We start from the raw sequence: 27,716 nt of genomic DNA, 5'->3' as shown, positions 1-27,716 counted from the left end.
TGTATTGCATATGACTGTGTTAAATGTATATGTATGTTGTGTGTCTCTGCTGCTCAGTCTGTGTGTGTGTGTGTGTGTGGTGTGTGTGTGTGTGTTGTTCAGGCATCTCTTGAGTAATAACTCTTCTCTTTTCCTCCTCATGAACCATGGCATGAAATATTTGACCTGGTTCTATCACAGCATTCTTAAAAATAAAACAAAACAAAATAAAAATACCAGCATCCCCCTGTGCAATAGGGAGGATAAAGTGTGTGTCTCTGTATGTGTGTGTATGTGAAAGGAGTTAAATGTTCTTTTTGCTGCTTTAGGCTGACCTTTTAAAACCCGTTCAACAGGGACTTAAAAGTCTCCTTAATCAAAAACCAACGAAAGGGGGGAAAAGGGAGAAAAGCATGAAACAGGAAACATTTTACATACAAAATGTCTTTTTCCCAAAAAAAAAAAAAAAAAAAGACTCCTATTTACAAAAGTTTTTGCATTTTCAAAATTCCTAATTATATTTTTTTATAACAGGGTCTATAATAAAAAAATTCCCAACATACATTATATTTACATAATCTTGGGCCTTAGAAACTAAAATAAGAGATGAAACAAAAACAAACAACAGCAACAAACAATTGTAAAAATCGACAATTTACACGAAAAAGCTACAGAGAAACATTGGCTTTCTCTGATTGGCTGTTGTGGAGGCCAGATGCAAATGCTGCTAATTTAAAATTAGCAAAGGCGTAAACACACCTGCCACCACTGTTTCCTGTTTACCGTTTAACGTGCAGTCTGTATAAAAATAGATCTAGCACTAGATGTTCTATGACGATATGGTGGACTTTTCACTCGCTGATTCGTGGATGATTTTGTTTTTTTTTTTTGTTTTTTTTTTGTATAGTTGTGTTTATATGCTAATATGGAAAAAGTATGTGCATTTCTGAGAGCAACAGGAAGGAGAGGTGAAGGCATAATGTCACGTTTTGTATGTTTATGGATTTTTGGCTTCTGTGTGGGACTCTACATACACGCAATCATACTGTTAGAGTCCACGTCTACATCCAGACAGTGAGTCATGAATTATACGCAAAAAAAAAAAAAAAAGTTAGTTGACTAAATTATGCAAAGACATGCATCAACATGTTTTGTGGCTGAAAAAAAGAGGTCATAGGCTTGTGGTGTAGAGGCAAATCCCTAAAAATGTTTTTTTTTTTTTTTTATTTACAAAACACTTTTGGAAAATGTAAAAGAAAATAGAAATGATAAATGATAGAATGCAAATATTATTCCGCATTTCACATGCATCACTGACAACAGACAGCAAATATCTACTTGAATTCTGCTGCTAGAATTTCAACTGAAATGAATAAAATCCATCTAGTAAAGCAGAACCTATGTTGGAAGGTCTGATGTAGATTTGTCACTGTTTTTGGGTTTTAAATTCTCCATTTCACTCACTCTTTTTTTCCACTGAGAGACTGCTGGTACTGACCCGTGAACAGCACTGTGTGTGCGAGTGTGTGTTTTGTTCAATTGCCTCTGCAGTTATGTAAAATGGATAGGTATCTGGAGAGACTTAAGGAAATGAGATGAGAGAATATATTGAGTGCATGAAGAGGAGAGTGGAGTTTATAACAGTGTTTAAGACATTTTTACTCTGAGAGAGACACTGTGTGAAAGCTGCAAGGATTGGATTGATACAGAAAAAGCACTGTGAGAGATGAACAAGAGACCAAAAATAAGAGTTGTAAAGGTACAAAACAACACACAAACAGACAAATGAGAGTGTCCTGCTATGTGATGTCAATCTAGCATCCCTCTGTGATTGGTTAAAGGCTGTTCTTCTGCAGTGAAGTCCATGCCTGAGTGCCACACACACTGTGGAGGGTTTTCTCTGCCATTTCATACAAACTGAGAGAGACCAGCACACACACATACACACAGTGTAGTTTTTGGGAAGGAAGTTTGAGAGGCATATCATCCACATAGTCTTTTTCCATTCCTCTTTACCACTTGTCCTTCTCCATCCTCTCTCAAACATGGGGTTAGGTAGTGAAATAAAAGATTTAGGATACCTTACAAAAACATGTTCTTATTGCGGTTGCTTCTCTCTCTTTCTCTTAGACTTTGTAGTAGATATTGGCGGGGCTCTGGGGGGGCATTTCCTGTACTATGTAGACGGGGTGTCCATAGTCTCCGCTCACTTTTTCATAGTGTGGACAGTAGTTATTCTCTGTTGTCCGCAGGGGGATGATGATGTCACTCGGTTCGGAGCCGGCCTCGGTGGCTCCCTTAGGCGCGGCCAGAGTGCTAAGTGACAGGGAAGGCCCGCCCCTGGGCTGCGAGTGCTTGCGGGTTCTTTTGCGAAGCTTGAGGAGTAAGACGATGAGGATGATGATGATGAGGAGGAAGATGACGCAGCCCGCTCCGATGGCAGCGAAGAGAGCAGGTTTAGAGCCGAAAATTCCTTCCACTGAACCAGCACTGTTCTCCTGGTTTCTCGTGTCTGAGAGAGAGAGAGAATGGAAGACAGGCATATTGTGAAAATCGAAATTGCTGGGTCTCGTTATCGCTCATTTCTCTTCATTCCGAATCCCATCCCTTGTCATCATTTACTCTCTTGTGTTGTTCTAAAGCTGTATGAAGGAGATGTTAGGCAGAATGACAGCCACATTCACCATTCACTTGCATTTACTATTACTATTTACTTTCATTGTAAATCGTCATTTTCAAGATGATTTATTCATCTTGTGTTCCACGGAAGAAAGTCAGACAGGCTTAGAACACGAATTGAGGGTGAATAAATGATGACAAAATGTTCATTTTTCAGTAAACTATCCCTTTAACTAAAGTGGACTGTGGAGTCGCTTAGAGTCACTCTCTGTTGTTTGAGGCACAGTTAACTGACTATCAGTGACTGGATAGAAACAAACCTCTGTGTTTGTAAACATTGGCACTGAGCTACTATTGAAGAAAAGAAAACTGTTGCTATTGGTAAAATAAGTTTATTGTTGCACTGCCAGCTGAAATGGCTACTGAAGATTCAGTCCTGCAGCTAAATACACAATACAAAATGGACAGGAACATTTTTCCTTGACAATAAAATCCATGTTGTCAAAGTATATTTAACAGTGGTATGATGATAAATAACATACACCCACATTGGAATTATCCTGCCAAACTTTAGACCACTTTATGGAGAACTTTATCATGCTTAGCGCTGCTAGCATTGCACACTAGCCAACCGTTTAGCCATTGGTATTTAAGGAATATATAGGTTTAAAGGAGTAGTTTACGCTAAAATGAAAGTTCTGCCATTATTTACTCACCCTTATATCATTTTAAACCCATATGCTTTGATTATTTTCTGAGGAACACAAAAGTTTCTTAATGGTCCTTGTTTTCATACAACAACAGTTTACAGAGAGCTCTAAAAGACAAAACAAACAAAAAAAGTCCATGTGACTCATATGCTATATTTCAAGTCTTCTGAAGCCAAACAATAATTCTGTTTGAGGAACAGAAGTCCAAATACACTGAGAATCTTCAACTTCAATGAGCTGTAAACTCACGAACTGGATCATTGAATCAGTGAGTTTGATAATATTAATCAAAATTGAATCAGTGAGTTCAACTTTTTTTCTTTTTTTTTGGAGTTGAGAGATGTGGTCACTATGGACTGTCATTGTATGGAAAAGAGCTGCGTTAGGATTCTTCAAAATCAGTTTGGTACGACATGAGGGTGAGTAAACAATGACAAAATGTTAATTTTTGGAGAACTATTCCTTCAATAGTAGTCAATGGCTGAGTCTAATGTTTTCTCTCAGAGCAGAACATTCTGACCTCCAGTATTAGAATGATCATTGCCGGGACGCAGCGTGTGTGTGTGTCTCTCTCTGTTTTCCCTAATGATTGGCAAAAGCATCTCTCTCTTGGTTTCACTCTCTTGCTCTCTTCCCTAATGAAGTTTAGACCTCCCGTAGGTTAATGGCTACTAGGACGTGATAAAGACACGCTACATTAACTCCTGTCTCTCTTTCTCTCTCTTGCACACACAGCTGCCTGAGGGAGGCAGTAGCTCTGCATTGCTGTATTTTGTCTGATGAGTTTCTTGGCAAAATGCAGTTGTTTCATAGTGTGGTAAATCTTCTGTGATCCACAGCTGAACTCAGTGGATCAGTTTGTCCTCAGCCCTCAATATAGACACAGTCGGCAACGCATCATATACTGGGGACAAGTTTTAGCGTAGGGGGAAAACAAATCATGGTTACCATAGTTATCTATTAAATTGGCTTGGGAAAATAAGACACATCATTTAGATTAAAATAAAGACAAAAAGGATTTTTTTTCTCACTTCAAATAAAGCAAAAAAATTAATAAAAAAATATAAAATGTAATTTTGTTGGGGGGGCCTGGGTAGCTCATCGGTAAAATATGCTGGCTACCACCCCTGGAGTTCGCTAGTTCGAATCCCAGGGCATGATGAGTGACTCCAGCCAGGTCTCCTAAGCAACCAAATTGGCCCAGTTGCTAGGGAGGGTAGAGTCACCTGGGGTAAACTCCTCGTGGTTGCTATAATGTGGTTCGTTCTCAGTGGGGCACATGGTGAGTTGAGCGTGGTTGCCGCAGTGGATGGCATGAAGCCTCCACACGCGCTATGTCTCCATGGCAACACGCTCAACAAGCCACGTGATAAGATGTGCGGGTTGACGGTCTCAGATGCAGAGGCAACTGGGATTCGCCCTCCGCCACCCAGACTGAGGCGAATCACTATGCGACCACAAGGACTTAAAAGCACATTGGGAATTGGGCATTCCAAATTGGGAGAAAAAGAAAAAAAAAAAAAGTTATTTTGTTTTCGACAGCCAATTCAATAAAGAAGCTAAAAGACAATTTAACAAGATGATATTAGACACATGTGGAATCACACAATGAACATGTACACATCTACCGCAAACTTTACTTTGCATATTTTATTATTTATTTATTTTTTCATTTCCTTCCAACATGTCCTTCAATTACTGAATTGAAGGAAAAATGTATGATAATCAGCGATTTTAACAGGTGATTTTTGTTTCCTCACCTCTGCCAGGCATTATGGATCCGTTCCCCTCTATGTCTCTTTCTCGCTCTCTGTCTCTGTCTCTTTTGCGGGAGGGGCTTGTCGTGGGGTCCTTGATCTCATTGTCCTGGTCCCGCTCTGGGAGGTCAGTTAAATCTGGATCTGGTGCATTTGGATCTGCAACATTTAAATCACATGCACTCATAAATTAAAGAGCACCTATTATGGTTTTTCAAATATTACCTTTCATGTAGTGTGTTATATAGCTGTTTGTGAATGTAAAAAAGTCTGCAAAGTTACAAAAATCAAAGTGCACGACAATATGGAGTTATTGACTCCCAAAAGATAGAACCGATTCTGAACACCTGAAACGAGTCGTTAGTAATTCCAGACTTACTTCCTGTACTAACCTACGTAATTTGGTAACAAAAAACCAATCTTTGGTCTACATTGGCTGCTCACGAACAGCTTTGACCCGCCCTCAAACACTACACTAAGCGGTAGACCTATCACAACAGACTGGGATATCTGACCAATCAGAGCAGAGCAGGCTTTCTGAAAGGAGGAGTTTAGAATGAATCCTTTAGAACGGATCATTGAACAGTCATTTTTGACACTGGGAAAAAAAGATAATGCTGCAATTTAAATTAAGAGCAAATTAAATTGTTTTTTGACCGTGATGCATGTAAATCTCTTGTATGAGACCTTTAAAACAAAATTAGGCACGTTTAAAAACTATAATAGGTGCTCTTTAAGAACAAAATCTTCTAGAAAATCAATTACAGTGATTTCTTAAAACATGAAGAGAAACAGCATATGTTTTTAATGTATTCATTTGGGTTTTGGTGTTGGGATCCCAAATTGAGACAAGAATGTGTCATGTGTGAACGGCCCCTTAAAGACAAATAAGGTGTGTATTTTTGTGTGAATATGCATTGAGTGTATATGTTTAAAAGTATGAGAATGTATATCCAAGTGTGTGGGCGAGATGAGGTCACCTAACTTGGATAATGTTTAACTGCAATGTAATTGGCTGTTAATGAGTCAGCTGACTTAATCATCTACCAAATGGGGCTTAAATGACTTTACTTTTGGACATGCTTAAAATTAAGAATGGTGTGTGTTTGGGTGTGTGTGTGTAACTCACCTTGGCCCACTTTCATGATGATCTTCATGGATCTCGTGCTACAAACCCCACCTTCTCTGTTTTCCAAGCCTTCCTGTGTTCCATTAGAAGTTGCTATAAAGAGAGAGAGAAAAAAAGAGAGTGGGGTTTTGTGATTGTCAGGGTGAATTAGGTTTAGATTTATAGGACTTTTGATTGGAGTTCTTGCTGCACAACCAAAGCAGGAAAGGAAACCCTAATTTACGTCTATAAATCTCACACACACACACACACACACACACACACACACACACACACACACACACACAAGCATGCATGCACATGCAAACACACATATTACCTTGGCAACATCCAAAAACAAACCCCCTTGCATTAGTGTGTGTGTGTGTGTGTCTCAGGATATGGACAAGATGAAAAAAGCACCAGTGTATTCTCCTGTTACTAGTCCTTATGATAGTAATCTGATCCCATGGGAATGCACAAACTCACACACACACACACACACACACACACACACACACACACGCACGCACGCACGCACACACACACAAATCTATGTGGTAAGACAAGCCATGTGTATGAATTTTCTCTTCTACTTTTGTAGGCCCTGAAGCCTTGACGTTTCCGACAGAATGATTCCCTGTGTAAGTTAGTGATCTCAGGCCCAGGACGGGCCTAAAATATAGCACACTACACTAAGAGCCATGTAGTTTCTTTGCTGTGTGTCTAAGAAAAAGATAAGTGTGAGAAAGTAAACTTGCTCTGAATAGGACATACTCACACTACACACCACTCCCATTATCTAGTTAAATAAACCGATACTGTCACAGCGGGTGATCCACCTTCATTCAATTTAACCCCCAATTACACTCACACAAGTTCCCTCTTTCTCACACACTCGCATTATTAGCTCCATTCAGTTTTTTGCTCATTAAGAGGTGTGAGTGAGAAGTGCTGAGAGTGCACATGTGTGTGTGTGCAATACACAACTAATGAGGTCTTCTTTATGAGTACAGAAAAAGGTATGATAAGAAAATGTGCGTATTCACAACATCACGCAAACTATGACAAATCCTCTCTGAGTTTGACATTTCAGAGCACTGAAGCGGAAAAACATTTCATTGGAAACGTTAACTGATCTCCTGAATAACAACAACAACAACAATAAAAACATGTCTGTGTATATCTGTAACAGTATTCGTAATATTAATTAATGTCTTATTGAAAGTTTATTACATTTTATTTTAGTGTGTTTTATTTTATCGTATGTCATTATTTAGTTTTTTTACATTACTGGCACCTTATTCTATTTATTTATTTTTTTCCTGTCCATATTCAAATATTTGCGGAAATTATGATTAAAGTGTATACATGCTGGACAAAGCCAAACTGCAAGCGCTTTATCTAGGCCTGTTAGTCCGACTTCGCAAAAATGGTACAACTTTTAGACAAACTAAAGTGTTTACGTGACATTACGTGAAACTTTTACAGTGCATGTAAACATACTGACCACTTTAATTATTCGTAAAGTACTTGAAATTGACTTGAAATTGATGAAATTGAAAAACCAAAGAGTTTCTTTCCGAATGCAGAACTCCCTGAATTCCTTTGAAGTCTTTTGATTTTAACTTTACCTTCACTTAAAGAGTCTTTCCTTTCTCCTTTCTTGGTAATCATTACTTTCTCTTTCAGCAGTATTGGTTTTATAAAAGTTTAGAGGAAGCCTGGATCTGTGGACTGTGGATCTCTCTCCAGTGAGAAAGACTGAGGCAGAGTGCTTGTGAATGGCCCTTTGTGGGCGTGTATGGGGGAGGGGTGATGTGTGTTGTTGCTAGGAGCTGCTATTATGTCATGCAGATTGAGATGTATGGCAGTAGGCAGGGTGCCAGTCTCCTTACGGCAGAGCCATGCCAACCTGTCACCGTGCCAACCATGGAATAGCATCACACAGTGCAGCTCTAAAGAGAAACACACACACACCCTCCAGACTCCTGTGCACAGGACAACCTAAACTACGACACACACACATTCCAGATAGGCAGGGTAATCCGCCCTGTGTACTGTAAGCAATGGGACGAATTTGCTATAAAGCATTTTTGCGGCCACATTCTGTTGACTCTACATCATTGCTGGATTTTAACTGGTCAGAACGTTTTAGTCTTAATAGTTTCCTGGCTCTGTACACACACACTAAAAAACTTTATGGAAATCCCACTGCTGCACAGATGGAATCAGACTCTTAATTTCTAGTCATACTTTTGTCAAACACAAATTCCAAGAAGAGCAAATATCATTATTATGAACAAACCAAGTATTTCTAAAAAAGAATATCCAGTAAACACAAATCCTCAATAGCCATGCAGGGAGATTTAAGTGATTTAGATAAAAAAGAAAAAAAAGAAAAGTGTAAACACACATTATGAAAAAAGGGGATTTACCATCTGTGAAAGCCTCTGTGTGTGTGTGTGTGTGTGTGTGTGTGTGTGTGTGTGTGTGTGTGTGTGTGAGAGAGAGAGAGACAAATAACCAAATACTTGTCTTGTCACAATAAATATAGTGCTGTTGCCCCAGTTAGCATCTCTTATTGACTAAAACTTAAGAGTGTGGGAGTGTCTTTTATTTTTGTGTGTGTGTGTGTGTGTGTGTGTGTGGGCAGGTTTAAGTGGTTTACGAGGACTATTTAGGCTACAAACTGGTAATTACAAGGGTATTATGCTATAAATGTGGTTTATGAGGACATTTCTTTTGTCCCCATAATTGAAATCCCTTAAAAAACATACTAAATTATGTTTTATTGAAAATGTAAAAATGCAGAAAGTTTTTTTGTAAGGTTTAGGGGTAGGGGATAGAATCTATAGTTCGTACAGTATAAAAATCATTATGTCTATGGAGAGTCCTCATAATGATAGCTGCACCAACATGTGTGTGTGTGTGTGTGTGTGTGTGTGTGTGTATGCCAGTGGTTGTTTGTAGTATACAATCATTCTTCAACCACCATAGATCCATTTCATACTTTTTGGCTGGCACATCTTTTATCAAACACACACACATGTACACAATCACTGTTGTAGAAAAGCATAAAAGCATTGCAACTTTAAGACTTGATAAAGCCTGCATAAACAATATTTGGCCAACATTTCTTAATTATTTTCAGCTCATAGTTTTGCATTGAGAGATGCAGTTGCCATCCGTAGACCAATATATCAGCCAAGTGGTTGTTTTTGAGATTATCGGCATCGGTCATTAAGATCATCAGCTTGGTCCACACAGAAGTGTCACCTCCCCCTATTATTATCCAGTTCAATGGATAGTAAAAAATTAATTGTTTCCAATTTTTGTTCGTAAATATTTTTAAAGTACATTTTTAAAAATCAATCAATTTTGGACTGTGAATCGATTACAAATGTTAATAAAATTTATTAATTAATTGCAATGAATTGCATAAATCAATATTTGCTAAAATAGGCCCCCAAATAAAAATAATTACATATATACTGTATTAATAATAATATTATATAGTAGGGCTGCTGTATCTGTGCCGAAACAAATGGATACAGGGCACACGAATGATTACATATCTTTACATACATGAAGCCAATATTAAAAAAAACATATAAAGAACAACACAAACCACACAGAACTAAAATGAAAAAAGATTGTGGAGCAACACGGGATCGCACGGAACCAAAACTTAACAAAACAGAATGCCACACGGTACATTAGAAACTGTGGATCAGATAAATGCATGTGAAGTTTATACCAGCTAGCTCGCTACTTTTCCCAACTGTGATGGAACTAAACAAAATATAAATATGTCAGACTTAAATAAGCAGCCTCTTGCTGCAAGCTCAGACAGAGCTAAAGCGATTGACGAACGCAATAGGAGTATTTATTGCTGCAGTGTTGGGAACACAGGATTTAAGCATCCGCTTAATGTGCTTGAGAACCGTTATAAAGTTCCTACAAGAACACATTTCAGCAATTCTGTAGTGCCCACTCTGTATAAACAAGCACACACTGTAATTGTCCATGAATTGTCCTCTCCTCTGATTAAGAGGATATTCAGATTTTCCTGATTTAAAAAAAAAATAAAAATAATATTGAGTGATAAGTACAAGTGGTGAGCTGAAAGGCAAAGACAGAAATCTGCCTTGCTAATGTCTTAATTTTGTTACAATTATTATAATTGCACTTTTCTTTTTACTTTTATTATTATGTTTTTATACAATGTGCATATAAGAGGCTCTTAAGATTTGTATTGTAATTTTGTTAAAGAAATATGCATAGTGCAGTCATGTATAAATGAGCCTTTACAATAAGAATTATTGCCCATCAGCCACTGTTTTCAAAATAAATATTTAAAAAAAATATTCTGTGTTTTCCCTGCTGTAACGAAACGGTAACGAACCATGACCCCAAAACCGAGGTACGTAATGAACTGTGAATTTTGTGTACGATTGCAGCCCTATTATATATTATGTATTAGTATATTAATATATATTATGTATTTATTTTTTTTTCTCCCTTTTCTCCCCAATTTGGAATTCCCAATGTGCTCTAAGTCCTCGTGGTGGCGTAGTGACTCGCCTCAATCCGGGTGGCGGAGGACGAATCTCATTTGCCTCTGCATCTGAGTCAGTCATCTTATCACGTGGCTTGTTGAGCGTGTTAACGCGGAGACATAGCGCATGTGGAGGCTTCACGCTATTCTCCGCGGCATCCACGCACAACTCACTACGCGCCCCACCGAGAGCGAGAACCACACATTATAGTGACCACCAGAAGGTTACCCCATGTGACTCTACCCTCCCTAGCAACCGGGCCAATTTGGTTGCTTAGGAGACCTGGCTGGAGTCACTCAGCACGCCCAGGATTCGAACTTGCAACTCCAGGGGTGGTATTCAGCGTCAATACTCGCTGAGCTACCCAGGCTCCAATATATATTATGTATTAATTAAATATAATATTCAAATTCAAAGATAATATTGTGGTAAACAAGTAAAGCATTGATTAGACAATACAAAAATTGGTTTTAGAAGTCACAATATTGTTTGGTTTATTTCCATATAGTCCGAGTTGAGTCTGAGTGCAAAAGGGGCCGAGTCGGACTAAAGACTGAGTCCATAACAAGCCGAGTCAGAGTCCAAATGAATCTGTTCATGAATCTGAATTCAAATTGTAACTGTAAACTCAACATCAATATTTTAAGCTTATTTTAACTTTCACAACTAAGAAAACACAATTGTCAATATAAATGTAACAAAACCACCTTTATATTTTATGATTCGTATCCTGCTGAACAAACTTCAAAGTGGTTTCAGAATGAAAGCATTTGCTTTAGGTATATGAAGACAAAACTGTCCTTCAACACACTTCTTATTGTGTTCTGGTGACATTTCAGTTATTTGTTGTTTTTTCCCCTCCACTCAAAAATAGACTAAAGAAAGTGAAAGCTGTATTAGTCATTACAACCAGGGTTATTATGTTTCGAATTTTAATTTAGTTTATTTCTACTTCATTTTCAATTTGTCCTTTTAATTTAGTTAAATTTGATCTAAATGATCCCTATCTAAAGAAATATTATATACTGAGATTTCTTTTTTGTCTCTATCTGCCGACTGGTTTGGGAAAATAATGAGTCAACACAGTAGTAATTAGCACTCACTGAGAAGTTACATCTCACAACTTGACTGCAATTGCTACATCAGAAAACACTAGTAAAGCCCACTGCTAATATTAGGGCCATTTAACACAGACATGACTGTTAATTCACGGAAAACGTGGGGCAGTTCTACGCACTGCTTGTGCACCTAAAACCCTGATGTGTCCGTGTGTTATTGTTAGAAAAAAATAAGAGGTATCATAAAAATGTATTTAGTACTACCTTGAAGAAGCTATTTGACAACAGATACTCACATACTGTATATTCCACAAGACAAAATGGTAACTGAATTTAAACAAATGATCCGGTTCAAAAGTTTACATTCCCTTGGTTCTTAAAAGATTAGTTTACGCAAAAATGAAAATTCAGTCATTGTTTACTCACCCCTGTGTTGTTATAACTCCAAAAGATTTTCTTTCTTTTTCTTAACACAAAGGGAGAAATTGTGAGAAAAAACAATTGTGCTCAGTGATGCCATACAATGGCAGTTTATGGTGACCACCTCTTCAAGCTTCAAAAGAACACAAAAGTATAATTCAGAAGACTAATAAATGATTGTATGTGACAAATGTCTTGTTCTAAAAGAATACGATAAGGTTTGGTGAGAAAATCTGATGCATTATTAAGTGAAACTCTTCACCGACTGCTGATCTCCTGTGAGCGTTCATGAGACAGACTGCACGTGAGCTTTAGAGCTACTGGCACGAGAGCAAACCCTTTAATATGGTGTGTTGCTTTCTCTATGATTAATGACTGTTTGTGTAAGAATTGTTCATGAGTCCCTGCTTTGTCCTGAGCTGTGAAGATGCCCACTTTTCTTAAGAAAAATACTGTATTTCTTTTGGTTTTACAGCATCTTCTGCACATTTGAGTTCTTTCCAACAGTGGCTAAATGATATAGACATCCAGCTTTTGACACTTAGGACAATTGATGGATTCATACACAACTATTACAAAAGGTGCAAACATTTATTGATGCTCAAGAAGGCAACACAAGAACCAAGAACCAAGGGGATGCAAACTTTTGAACAGGATGATTTGTGTAAATTACAGTACATTTTCAGTAATGTAGCTTTTGAAGGGAAGTGCTACCTACATAAAATATATAATCTTTTATCTCTTATATTTGCATTCATTCTGAAAGGGGAGTAAAAACGTATAGGCCTAATACAAAAGGTGTATGCAAACTTCTGCAATATATAGTTTATGAAAATTTATATTTTTTTTAAAAAAAATTTCTTTTCATATTTAACCACATTTTAGCTTTTTTTTTATTTACGAATTCCACGTAGCCTATTCTATCCATATAATTTCATTTTTCATGTGTAATTATGAGTAGACTTGTCATGTCAGGTGCACATTTTAACACAAAATTCACAACATTGGAACCTAAAATTCAAAATACAATCCCCTCATTTCAACATTTAAAGGAACGTTTCGGGTTCAATACAAGTTAAGCTCAATCAATAATGTATTTAGACTCATCCCTCCTTTTCTTTAAAAAATAAATAAATACAAAATCGAGGTTACAGTGACACACTTACAATGGAAGTGAATGGGGCCAGTGTTTGGAGGGTTTAAAGGCAGAAATGTGTAGCTTATAATTTAATAAAAGCACTTGCATTCATTCTTCTGTTAAAATTCATGTATTATTTGAGCTGTACTGTTGTTTAAATTGTCGCTTACAGTCGTTTTAGTGTTTGTTGACATTACATCGTCATGACAAAGAAGTTGTAAAATTGGCTATAACTTTACACAGATGCGGTTAGTAAGAGATTTTATCACAATAAAATCATGATTGCATACATATTGTTTATGTCTTGTGTCAGTCAGTATTTTAACATTTACAAATTGACCCCAATGACTTCCCTTGCAAGTGCCTCACTGGAACCCAGATTTTTGCTTTTTTTAAAGAAAAGGAGGGTGAGTGAAAATAAATTTTTGTGGTAATCAATATTATGCCACAAATGCTGTCAATTAAGTTTAACTTGTATTGAACCCGGAATATTCCTTTAAGTGCTTGTACTATGTAAAAAGTACAGTGTAGCTGTCTGAATGTGACACTTGTCTGATTTACCTCCGTGCTCGTGGGGAAAATGAACATTCAGAAAACACCCCGTTTACATTTTCACGTGTTGCGCGAATACATGGATCGGCTTCTTTCAATTTTGGGCATTTGCGCTGACTGACAGGATGACATAGAGTGCATGATGTCATTGCCATGGTAACCAGATACATTTCAGCTGATTTGCTGAAGACTATAGAATGAATGAATCATCAAATCAACGTGCGACGCAACAAAATTGATTTTCTTCTCTGAAAACGATACCAGAGACAATATTGAGAAGGACAATGAGGAGATTTAATTTAAGAAGAAAATTCTGTGACCCTACCAAAAACTGGGACTATCCTGTGTAATAAAACGGGACAACTGGTCACCCAATCTATAATTAAATTATAAACAAGACATTTCGCTGCCCAAAATAACTTCATATTTCATTGTGCATATTATTGTGGAAATAACTGTAAAATAATTATTTTTAAGCAGCTCGTCAATGCTTTTAAAATAGAAAATCAACAATAAATAGGTGCTGTTTATCTGTTTAGAGTTGCAGTCTGCTTTAGCAATAACAATGTTTCCCCGAATATTTTAAAAGTTACAGTTAATTCATCAAGGACCAGTTTAAGTTGACAACACTGCGTGGACCACAAGAGACTACAGATGCCTACATGTGTAGATACATTACGCCTAAAATGACTTAATAGCCCAATATTAATAATATCTTTCTGAATTTTTATTTTTATATGTTGTTTTAGTAAACTGTGAGAGACATGATGTGGGTGACTTGACTTAACCACAATGAAACCGCGATGTGGTTGTCAGTTGTCAAGTCCCGTGCCGTGCAAAACTGCCTTGTAGTTTCTAGTACGTTGGCTACATTCCTGTCTTTATGTGTTCGTTGTGCCAGCCACCTCAGTAATCGATGTTATATAGCAGTCTCTGTAGTAACATTCAAGCGTATTGGTTGACTGAGTGTGCCACTCTGCAGGTGTGTTTGCTCAACAAAGTGAAACAAATTTTTGCTACATCTTCGACACCAGGGTGTGCTACAACTGACTGCAGACAGATTGTCCATTTATTTCTGTTTCGTTATTTTTATTTTTTTATTTTGTTCATTGCATCACAAATCAAATGCCATGGACTCAGAAAAATATCCTGAGTGCCAAAGGCTCGAGTCTGAGTGAAGTCAGAGTAAAAATGCATCTGAGTCCATGACAAGTCCAGGTCCATTCAAATTGGACTCGTGACTCAGTCTCGAGTCTGAGTCCAAACTCGAGTACCCCAACCCTAATTTCCATATTATTGAACATAAGCCTACAGTGAATGTCAGCCCATTTTGAAAAAACCCAGAAAAGCATGAAGCATTGTCATATTGGATAATAAATACTGTATGAGCAGTAATATATCAACAGTAAATCATCATTCGTCAATAGAAAATCATCAGCGAACGCTTGTCAATTTTTCTTCAATTCAATTTCTCTAGGGACAATGTCAGTCAAAATCAACATGAAATTAACCATCAAAAAAGGTTATATAAATAAACATTCAATAATGTCTATGCTTCAGATGTGTCTTTTTTTATGTATAACAATCTATATTTATCATGAATTAGTACATTTTGACAGAGACTTGGCTCCATTCCAATATGTAAACATTCACCAAAGTAACAAAGTCAAGCAAAATTTGTATAGCCTACATATTAACCAGTTGAAGGGTTTTGGCCACAGAAGTTGATATTTGCTGATAATTGATAATTCCAAAAAACAACTATTAGCACCGATTAATTCATAAAACCGATATATATGTGTTGACCTCTAGTATGTACGCATGCGCCAGACAGACACTTTTGGTCTCACTAAGGTTACAAAACATTTCACCTTCTTTTTAGCATTTCTAGCCATAAACATCAATTAAATGTTTGAAACTTTAAAAAATGCATCTTGAGACCCCTGCACTCCGCTCTGTCCAGCTGTATTTAAACTGATGATGTAAGCTACACATTGCCTGTACAGCTGGAGTTGCACTGACTGCCCTCTGCTGACTGCAAGTTGCAAAAACACGAGGGTGGTACTTCAAGCTTGAATTCTCCACTGGTATATAAAATTCCATACTACAGAATTTACGTATGCTCACACGACATGACTGATAGCATTAATTTTTTAACCTGAAATTGTTTTTATAATTATTCGCACTGAATTACCATATAAAATCAACAGCCTTACAGTAAATATTGTGTAAAATTGCATTAATTTCAGCAGTTTTGTGTTCATCTCACCTTGATGTCATTGAATTGTATGTTTTGGCATCAGTCATTTAAAAACACACACCGGTCAACCAACAGTTGCAACCACTGTTTTCGAATTACTTTTCATCTGCTTTGGAAAATCATAGTCCTAATAATCCTTATTTCAAAAATAATAAACATGTTGAAGACTGAAAAATAGTTCAGTTTTGAAGAAAGCAACACATAATACCTATCTCAGAGAAATGAACCAGGTAAATAGTCTGAATTTTGTACCATATCACCGAATATGTTAAATCAACAAAACAAACTCTGATGGGGCTAAAGTTCTCCCTACATGAAAATCCAAACATGAATGAAACAGACTTGGACTGTTCATGAGCTCAGTTGAGCCAGGCTTTCAAAATGCAAATAATTTTCTACTGTATGTAACATTTTACTTTACAGTCAGCAGACCCCAGTGCTGTTTCCTCTCAGGCTCTGACTGATGAGCTACTGAAACAAAGAGTAGAAGGAAAAGCAGCTTCTCTGAGCAAGTCAGCCACAGCAGCCAACAGCCCAGGTCTCAACCTCAGGGATAAGAGCACTGCACTGCAGAGAGATGTGAAAAACAGCTTTGAGGATGTATAATGTGCTTCGTGTAGCTGCTAAAGGTTTTCAATCTTTGGTGGGTGTGCATGTGTTTGTCTGTGAGATTTGAGTCAGTGTATGTTCTAAATGCACTCGACATAAGACAGAGCCACTGACAGGTCACTCCAACACACACACACACACACACACACACACACACACACACACACACACACACACACACACACACACACACACACACAACTCATCAGATCTGACACAGCTAGATTAGATCTTCTTTTGCTTCCAAAAGCTCATCCAATCAGATCACTGCACTGGTCCAGCAGTCACACAACGGCCGACCTTTAAATCCACAGGACTAGCAGCTCAATGTGAGTGTGTGTGTACTGTATGTGTATGTATGTGTGTGTCAGTGTTGTGGAAAAAAATTAATATGCAATAACCATCCAACCACACCAGCTTCCCATCTCTTTGACATCCATGTACAGACAGAAGAGCTCAACGTGAATACAGTATATTAGATTTGTCATCGCTGCATCTCTGCCAACAGGTTCAGAGCAATGAACAGTGGCTATATAATAATGGTGTGTGTGTTTGTGTTTTAGGGGCCTTTGTTTGTTATCTTAAACAATGGTTATTTTGTTCCAGTAGAAAATCCTTCAAAATGAACCAACACACTCATGAGGTTTCACGAAGGGAGGAATGAAACAAGAGACTTGGCTTGCTATTTCACTCTCTACCTCTCTCACTCGCTTTCTCTCTCTTTGCATGGATCACTGGACTGATGGAATTCCACACTTCTATCCAGGGGCGGACTGGGAAGAAAATTCGGCCCAGGATTTTACATAGAAACCGGCCCAAAAGTTGGGTGGGGGGGGGGGAGATGGTTGCTGTCCTTTTCCACATATCGCTGCCCCCTTCTGCATATCGCGGCCCCGTTTTGTGGTGCGTTCTGCATAACGCGGCGGCCCATGTGGCCCCATTTCACGGCCGGCCCACCGGGAAAAGTCCCGGTTCTCCCAATGGCCAGTCCGCCACTGCTTCTATCATGTAACCACCACTTTCTTTCTTTCTTTCTCTTTCTCTTTCTGTCTCTCTCCCTTTCTTTCTTTCTTTCTTTCTTTCTTTCTTTCTATCTTTCTTTCTCTCTGCAGCATATACATTACCACCCATTCAGTCAAATTACCTTTACGTGCACAAAATGACCAGCACATACTGTTAGTGATCGCAGATGTCTATCTGTATTCTAGCATATTGGACCATTTTAAAAACAACAGCGCAAACCATTATGCTTATTATATGTGGAGCATATTAAAAGCATTTCTGGATAAAGTGTTCTGCGATTAATGAGGCAAGGGGTAGAGTTCAGACGGATTTGGTGAATAGATGGAGTCGTCAGCAGTGTGTGTTCTCAATGGCAGTAATCCAGATCGCCCAGAATTCAACGTGTACAGAAGCCCATTTCATTCCCATTCTACAGATACTGACTTTGAAGACCATGTTCACCTAGTCATATACAGTATTTAAAGGTAAAGCGTGGAGCTAGACAATTACAGATTTGGCATTTGTAGGTTGATTCCCCGAAAAGTGTAAACACTGTGGCTCTGTGGTGCTATCAAAACATTGCTCCATTTGTTTGAGTATCCCAACCAGCCTGACAAAGAAAGATTGGCTCAACCTATAATGTAAGTTTAGGGGCAGGAATATCCATTTGTCCAACCAATGGCAGACAGGGGAGGTTTTGCGGAAACCAGTTTGAAAACAGTCATTATTTTTGAAATTCCATTTGGTGAAACTAATGGCCCAGAAATTACACACTTCACCTTTAACCTATGCGTGTTAGCGAGGGAAGCGTACAAAAAGATTGTACACAATGGTAAGTAATTAAACATCAATTAGTATGTGTTCTGATGTAGCCCCCACATTTACTATCTGTCTTTGACACACATAGATAAACACTCATTATGTGCATTAGCTCCATGGGTAGTGTGTCCCATCATGCATCACTGATTTTCATCGCCCACAGGGACATCCACATGGGCATCACTCCAGCAACAGTGACCATTACTAAAGCAACCGCATTCATACATACACTGATTGTGAGACAGAGTGACATTCCACACACACACTGCAGAAATATTGCTCTGTTTGGTGCACCTGGTGCTCCATGTCTTATTTTGCTTTCTTTCTCTGTCTCTTTCGTTTTCTCTCACACACATGCTTTTGACTCAAAGGGCTTTAAAAGTTGTTTAGCTGACTCTGTCTTTTTTTTTTTTTTTTTGTAGTTTTTTATTTATTTATTTATTTTTGTAGTACACTTGCCAGAAAGTTCAAATATACCACAAACACAAACTACAGCCAATGTCTGACTGCAAGGCTCAACAGAATTAGAGTACGTGTTTGTGTGTTACATTCGGGTACAGTATCCATGATTGTTTATAACAATTTACAACATGTGTGTTCACTATAATCAATTTAAATAACAATTTATTATGCATTTAACTCGTTCTGTTCTCAGTATCAACCATAAAACTTCAAATGTATATCCTTTATTTCATGTATTATGAAAGCCATGTTTAAAAAACAAGTTTGACATCAACATCACCCACATTTAGACATAAACAATGGAAGTAAGGAGGAAGTAGTATAAATAATATGGTAACACTTCACAATAAAATTGTAGTTGTTAACATTAATAAATGCATTAGGTGTCATGGATTAAAGTTATAGTTCACCCAAAAATGAAAATTCTCTCATGAATTACTTACCCCCCTGACATCCCAGATGTGTATGACTTTCTTTCTTCTGCAGTACACAAATGGCGATTTTTAAAAGAATATTTCAGCTCTGTAGGTCCTCAAAATGCAAGCGAATGGGTGCCAAGATTTTGAAGCTCAAAATTCCACATATAGGGAGCATAAAAGTAATCCATGTGGTTAAATCCAAGTGCTCAGACACAATATGATAGGTGTGGGTGAGAAACAGATCAATATTTAAGTCAGTTTTTACCATAAATTCTCCTCCCTGCCCAGTAGGGGGCTATATGCACAAAAGTGAATCACCAAAAACAGAAGGAGAAAGTGAAAGTGAAGGAAAAAGGACTTAAATATTGATCTGTTTCACACCCACACCTATCATATCGCTTCAGAAGATATGGATTTAACCACCAGAGTCGTCTGGAGTAATTTTATGTTGCCCTTATGTGAATTGTGGAGCTTCAAAAGTTTGGCACCCATTCACTTCCATTGTATGGACCTACAGAGCTGAGATATTCTTCTAAAAATCTTTGTTTGTGTTCTGCTGAAGAAAGAAAGTCATACACATCTGGGATGGCATGGGGGTGAGTAAATGATGAGAGAATTCTCATTTTTGGGTGAACTATCCCTTTAATAAGTGCTGAAAAAGTATTGTTCATGGTTAGTTAATGTTAACTTGTGTAGATAATTAATGAATACAACCTTTTGTAAAGTGATACTGATAATATTATTTCTAAACCTGGTAGCACCCGATGCTCTGTGTATCCTTCTGAAAGATCCTAATGTCAGACACGAGTGGCTGAAGCTTATTTTAAATTAAGGCCCCTGCATATTTCAGTCTCAACACTGTTCAACAGTTTGAGCAACGCATTTCAGCATGGATTGTTTAGTGAACTGCTTTAAAATAATGCAGGAAAATAATTTAAATATTTAACAAGCAGTTGAAAACGATATATTTTTTTAAACAACAGTACAAAATATACTTTACTAACATTGTAAGTGGATCTCAGGAAGAAACATTAAAAACAATAATAAAAAATGTATAATACGAAAAATTTGTAGTAAAACTGAGTGGCTATACAGTTGATGCCAGAAAAAAATTAAAACAGCAAACAACAATGCTAATAAACATTTTTTTTTTACACTGACTGCCTCATGACAAAATCTAATAAGACTGGCCTCAGCTTAACTTTTTACTTACATAAATTCCAAATTCCTCTCACATTACAGTGTCTAAAATCAACCGTTTGCTCTTAGTTTGTTTTTTAATGTTGAAGGTAATGTTTAAATCAGGCAGCTAACACACACACAGCTTATGTGATATTTGACCTCTCTCACCCCAGAGCGACCACAGCGAAATGAAGCCACTCATTTTCATACTTAAGCTGTGGCCTGAGAGACAGTTATGGTGAGAGGTTACACAAAGACACACACACACACACACACACACACACACACACTCTCTCTCTCTCACACACAGTCACTCACACTGGTGCAGTGGTTTGGTCAGAATTACTTCAAAGCTTGGACTGTCTGAAATCAGAATCATATGTTGCTGACAAAGCCTCACACAAAAATACACACAGAACCGAACACATACTCAGAAACGCACACTCAACACTGTCACATGGAAGACAAGCTGACCCTAAACAATCTTTAATTGAGCCCTTTTTAACTCCCTTAATCCTGAAAACATCTCATAAACCATTAAAGCCTTTCAAGCAGTAACACACTCCTCCTCATCTGGTCATTAGGTGCATTTCATGCAGCGATAATCACAAAATCTTCTGACTGCTCGCTATTTTTTCACTTTTCATCCCTCGCTTTTTTCTTTCCATCAATTTTAGCACTCCCTTGACTGTATGACGGTACTCTTTCCACTTTCATGCTTTTCAAATCAGCTCCTCTCACACACGTACATACGTACACATCTTTTCTGACAATTTGATATCTTTCAGCAAAATTCTATTGCAGAGGTTAAACCTTGATGAATGAGTAACTGGATGTCAAACATTATTCATCCTTTTCATCCATGGTTTCTAAATCAGTAAAAAACAAAGGAAAATGTGCAGGGTTAGATTGATTTAAAAAACAGATAGTTCCGACTCTAAATTCTTATTGAATGAGCCCCGTTGTAATATGACTATAAACCAGTGTTTCCCAAACTTTTTTAAAACTAGGGTACCCCTTTATAGTGTTTTCCCCCCACGACACCCCAACCACTGAAAAAATAAATAAATAAACAAATATGCAGTTGAAAACACTAAAAACATTTTATAATAAAAGATTAATATAGTTTAGTAGTAGTATTAACAAATTAAATAAAAACAATGGAGCCTTGAAGTGTTATTTAGGTAAGAATAGCTTAAAATAGAGAGTAAATAGCCCTTTAGGCTTTTCAGTGAACGGAAGCAATTAAAGATATATATATATATATATATATATATATATATAAATGTAATATAAAAACATAAAAAAACTACTTAAATTATTAACATAATCTTAACTGTGATTATTAGACATACATTAATACTGATTCAATGCAGTCAGATTTTGACTGAGAAGCCCTGTCATGGTAATTTACTAAAGTTGTCCAGCCAAGGACAGTGCTTTTTCTGTGCTTTTCTCTTTTTCTTGTCAATATTTTTGTTTGATTATTATTAAGGTCTATTAGGCTGTATTAATACATCAGACAAATCGGATATTTTGAGATGTAAGATTTTTGTCCTGTCTGCTTACACTCGCATAATACATTAACAGCTCTGTTTACACTAATATTGCGTTAAGTGTGGCATTTTGACAGAGAAGCGCATTTGACTGTTCACACGCATAGCTGCATTCACCACGAGACACGAACGCCCTATAGAGTACAAGCAGAGATACACTTGTGAGGGTTTGAAAGTGGCTGACAGAAGTCAAACCACGGGAAGTACCAAATTGAGTCATTCCTCGGTACTGCTGTACTTTTAACATTAGTGGGTATTAAAATATTGAACTGAGCAGAGATTCCACGGCACCCCTAGCCAGTCATGCAGGCACCCAGTTTGGAAACCACTGCTATAAGTCTAGACCAGGTCTCTAAAATTCAGAATGCTTCTAAAGTTAACATCACAAAGTATTGTTCATTTTGAAGCTCTAAACATCATGAGAGCTCAAATCCATCCCTGGTCTACATTCTCTCTGCCAACAAACAACTAACCAGGATCCATTTCAGACCAGTACTGCTTAATGAATTCACAAAATTGAAACAGATGATCAGACAAGGCCAGTGTCTTTCTGGAACACACACTGGAATCAAATCAGGCCATAAAAATCTCTCTTCACAATTACAAACAGAGACAGAATCTGACTGAGCACAGACTTAGTGACCCCAGTTCAGCCAAAGAGAAATACCCTGACAATAAAAACACCTCATACAGAGCTAAATGCATGAATGGCAGCGATGTAAACGTGACAATGGAGGAGAAAAAGAGGGGGAAATGATTCAGGACTCGAATCCTGAATAGCACTTGAATTAACATCAGCATAAACACCATAACTCTTGCACTAACAACTTAGCAATGGTTTGACAGGAGAATGTTAAAACGTATGGTTTGGAAGCTGAAACTTAGGGACGTTAGCAAGGACCCGGTAGTTCAAAGAACCTCTGTAGACAGACTGGAGGCGATTTGACAAATAGTTAAACAGATAAAGAATAAGAAAGAAGGGATTTCAGTAGCTGGGTTGGCCTCTCGAGCCAGTGCTCTGAACCGCTGTAGGAAACATCTACATATTGACGTATGCAGCCTTCTGGATAAACTGATAATTTGTATGAATTTAGAGTTTAGATTTAAATTATAACCTGTCTCGAAAGGTAGTGCAATTTTGATATGTATATTGAAATTGCAGATGATGCAAAGGGTACAGCTGAATCTGGTGAACTATAAGGAGAGAAATCAAAGTGCATGACAGTTCTTCCTAAAATGGAATGAGGAGTGGTGTTTGGGAAAATCTGGTGGTATGATGATATGATGAGTGGTCAGCTCTCCAGGAAAACGAAACATAATCTCTGTTCCAAAGCTTAAGAGAGCTACCACATTGCAAACTGCCCACATGAGCAGCTGCCTTCTAAGACAGCATACTATTTGATGTGGAACCTCATAAGCGACTTGGAACACGCTACATAGGCAGCAACTATGTGCACCACAAAATAGTGTGATTTAAAAACGATTTAAAAAAAAGGTGTGATGTTAGTATGTTACTGATCTAACATCACAATTCTCTGATAATCATGAAAATATGTAGCACATGCAAATAATGGGTAAAAGAATGCATTTTTAAAGGAATGCTCCAGGTTTAATAGAAGTTAAGCTCAATCGACAGCATTTGAGACAGAAAATAATTTAATCTCATCCCTTGTTTATTTTAAAAACAGTAAAAAGTATGGTAACAGTAAGGTTCTTACAATGTAAATTAGTAGGGCCAGTCCATAAATGTTAAAATATATAATGTTACAAAAATATAGCCACATGAAGTAAATATTATACATGTTAACATGTTTTTAGTGTGATAAAATCACTGATTTACTGACATTATGGCATTTACCGGTATTACATCGTCATGACAAAAGTTGCAATATTGGATATAACGTTACACAGATTAGGTTAGTAAGCGATTCTATCACATTAAAAACACATTAAAAACATACATGTGTCACAGGAAGTCACCAGCTCTCATTGAAAATGAATGAGATGAGGTCATTTTGTCGCTGCGTGTCACTGGCAGTGTGAATGCAGCTTTAGCAACAAAATCAAGTTGCCAACCTTTAGAAACAGCGTTTGTGTCGGGAGCATGCCTATGATACCTTAAAATGTTGTCTTTGCAGGCAGCTCATAGGTTTTGGAACAGAGCAATAGTCAGAGTGACAGAAAGCAACACAGCCACATAATAGAGGATACAGGAATGGCAGAGAGGTAGAGAGACACTCGACACCACACAGAAAGAGGCAAATATAGTGACAGGAGGAACAGCAGATTCCCGTGAATGGATCAAAAACACCTGGAGTGTGTGGCAACTGAAAAAGCACTGTCAAGCCTGAAAGGCAGGCAGGCTCAAGGGGGTGGGTAGGTGACACATAATGAATTTGTAGTATTAGTGATGTCAGCAGCTGCATGTAACTGCTCTGAAATGAACAGAAATAATCAGAACAAGTTAAGTGCTAAATGATCAGAAACAAATTCATCCTCCATATGAAAGTGGTTTACCACACAATGACTCTAAATCAACTGTAATGCTAACAAAAATATCATTGATAATTAAAACATCATAAACCTATCCCACAAGCAATGCAAGTGCCCCAAGAGAGAAATGCTGTTTTGCTTGTTTTTCTGACTTGGGAATTTTGAAAGGGTAATTAGTTCAATATGCTTTTGTTGAAACCTCTGTGTATTTGTGTAAGTATTTGTGTGCATTTTAAAAGGATTCTAGTTAGTGGTCAGTTTAGATGACTGCAGACATCTTGCTTACATTTAACACACACACAAACACACACACACATACACATAATGGGAGGTTTACATTAAACTGCATCTAAACTGATGCCAAACTACAATCAGTCCAGGAACTCACTGTATGTATACAATTTAAGTGAGCAACAATGCAACATACCAAACAGCACACAAGCAAACAGCATTATAAAAACACTGTTCGAAAAACTTTTGATGAGGAATGTACGTCTGTGTGTGAAACTGTCACGCTTAACAGTTATTAACTCAGCAGATGACTGGTTGAAACAAGATGACAAGACAGCAAAAATCAGTGAACCCAAAACACATACACACAAACACACACACACATACATACACACACACACACACACACTTCAGCAAAATTATTTTAACCAGACCCATCCTGTTCACCAGAGCAAGATAAAGGTACTGGTTGCTACTGAGTCTGTGTCTGTGTGTAGTTGTGGTGATGGGTCACTAGAGGTGAAGTGGATTATGGGACATGTCTGGGCATCATGGCCAAGAGACCAAGAACTCAGTGAGGCAAGACAACCAATGAGACATGCCTGACTGAAAGTGTCCTCTTTCTCACTCCCCCTCCATCGTTGGGGAAAGAGTTAAAATAAGAGCGAGGGGTAAAAGGGTGCGCACACTGAGCGGACGAAGTGAAAGAGTGTTACATTTCTCCTGCTCTCCCCTGCTGTCTTCTCATATTCTGAAAGTTTAGTCCGCATCTATGCTGCATTAGAGCATTGTGGCGAGCTGGGTGTGGCCTAGCGGCGTCTGGGCAGAGTGAGGCCGGGGAGATGAGTGGTGAACGAGTTCCACCTGTGCGCCACACAGGTCTCGCGTTGCAGTGAGGAGCTCCGGGAGTATTTAAGGAGAGGAGACACACAGAGCTGTGTGTGTATGTGTGTCGATGTTACAGTGACTGCTGAAAAGCAAGGCTGTTGTTTATGTGTGTTTTGTTGTTGTGCTGAAAAGCAAATTTATGTTTGAGACACTGAAAAGCGTATAGTTTGTGTTATTAAAGTCTTACGTTGGAGTGTTCACCTGGTCCCCACTTCCTCCTCCTGCAGAAAGGCAGAGGTCTGCCACAAACATGTTGAGAGATGTTTAAGATTCTGGATTAATGATTAATCAGTGGCTCCAGTAATACTTTATTATTTTTCCCGATGTACTTAGGGTTATGAGGTTACTTATGTTTCACTGGCAAGAAAAGCAATAATGAAGAGAAGATCAAAGATACTTTGCAAAAGAGAATTTGTCGGTAAAGTACATGTTTGTGTGCAAGTCTTTAGGTGTAAAATGTTGTCTAGTGAAGAGAGAAGAAATCCTTTGAGAAATGTGTGTATAATCTAGTAGGATTGTAGTAGAATCTAGTAGGACCCCTGGAGGACTATGTTGAGGACTTCTGCGGTCTAGCCAGCCAGGTGGAATTTAATGAGGTTGCCCTCAAAGACTGTTTTAGATTTGGACTGAATGAGTCCATTTCTTTTTTGATGCCTGGCGGTCGCAGTTCCCTCAGCCTGGCTCAATATATCGACCTCGCCCTACGGTTCATTGGTTCCCCATTCACTGTGGGGGAGGCTGGTGCCGAGCCAGAGTTCCACGTCATGGCCGCCGCCGAGCCAGAGTTCCACGACATGGCCGCCGCCGAGCCAGAGGTCCACGACATGGCCGCCGCCGAGCCAGAGGTCCACGTCACAGCAACGCCTCAGCCTGCTCCGTTCCACGTCACAGCAACGCCTCAGTCTGCTCTGTGCCACGTCACAGCAACGCCTCAGCCTGCTCCGTGCCACGTCACAGCAACACCTCAGCCTGCTCCATGCCATGTCACAGCCACACCTGAGCAGTGGGACCTGGAGCTGGTTCCCACTCTTACACCCACCCTTAGTTCTCCTGAGCAGGCAAGGGGAACTTTCAGCCCTCCGATCCGGCCTGGACCCTCTGAGCCCTGGACTTCGCCTTGGCCTGTCGGTCCCTCGACATTGCCTCAGCTCGGCGTTCCCTCAGCTCCACTACGGTCCTTCAGCCTGTCGACTGTGCCGGGGTCCCTCGTCCCTCCGGCTCCTCCTTGGTCTGTCAGTCACCTGGCTCCGCTTTGGCTCTCTGATCCTCTGGCTGCGCCTCGTCCCTCCGATCTGGCAGCTTCACCGGGGACCTCCTTTCCTACAGCTCCACCTTGGTCCTCAGTCCCACCGGCTCAACCTCAGTCTTCCGATCCCTCAGCTCCGCCTTGCTCCTCTGAGCCTCCAGCACCGCCTTGGTCCTCCCTGCCATTGGCTCCACCCTGGCCCTTCGAGTCTTCGGCTACTCTCCGGGCACCACGTTCCATGGCTCCGCCCCTCGAGCCTCTGATGGCTCCACCTTCCATGGCTCCGCCCATCGAGCCTCTCATGGCTTCACCCCCCACGGACTTTGCCCTGGTCCTATGCCCCTCGCCCTTTCTTGCCACGCCACGCCCCACGCCTCAAGACACCCCCCCCCCCCCGCATCTCCCTAAAGAACTTTGAATTTATGTCATGTTTTACGTGTTTTGTTTGTGTTGGGGCGTCGGGAGCCGCCCCTTAGTGGGGGGGATATGTCATGTGTATTGTGTTGATTCATGTCTTTTATTTTGAAATTCTAGTTCCTGGTTCATGTCATGTGTTCCTGTTTCCCTTGTCATGTGATTTCTGTTTTCCCTCAATGTTCTTGTGTCATGTTTTCATTGGGTTATTGTTTAATTAGCTTGTTATGAG

The 27,716-nt window shown here is 38.8% G+C and overlaps 1 protein-coding gene across 1 annotated transcript in view; it reads right to left on the bottom strand.

Annotated features, from left to right (window-relative positions):
• Positions 1-852: 852 nt before the first annotated feature.
• LOC127435384 (ephrin-B1-like) overlaps positions 853-27,716 on the bottom strand; it is a 51,171-nt gene continuing 24,307 nt past the window's right edge. Inside the window, exons 3-5 of the mRNA XM_051688821.1 lie at positions 6,195-6,287; positions 5,069-5,224; positions 853-2,491 (exon numbers count right to left, since the gene is read on the bottom strand). Of these exons, the coding sequence (XP_051544781.1) occupies positions 2,106-2,491; positions 5,069-5,224; positions 6,195-6,287 (635 nt within the window). The 3' untranslated portion in view covers positions 853-2,105. The remainder of the gene's footprint in view (positions 2,492-5,068; positions 5,225-6,194; positions 6,288-27,716) is intronic.

This window comes from Myxocyprinus asiaticus, chromosome 4, assembly GCF_019703515.2.
Source record: "Myxocyprinus asiaticus isolate MX2 ecotype Aquarium Trade chromosome 4, UBuf_Myxa_2, whole genome shotgun sequence".
Classification (NCBI taxonomy): domain Eukaryota; kingdom Metazoa; phylum Chordata; class Actinopteri; order Cypriniformes; family Catostomidae; genus Myxocyprinus; species Myxocyprinus asiaticus.
The sequence above is the reverse complement of the archived record's forward strand: the minus strand, read 5'-3'. Positions and strand labels throughout refer to the sequence as shown.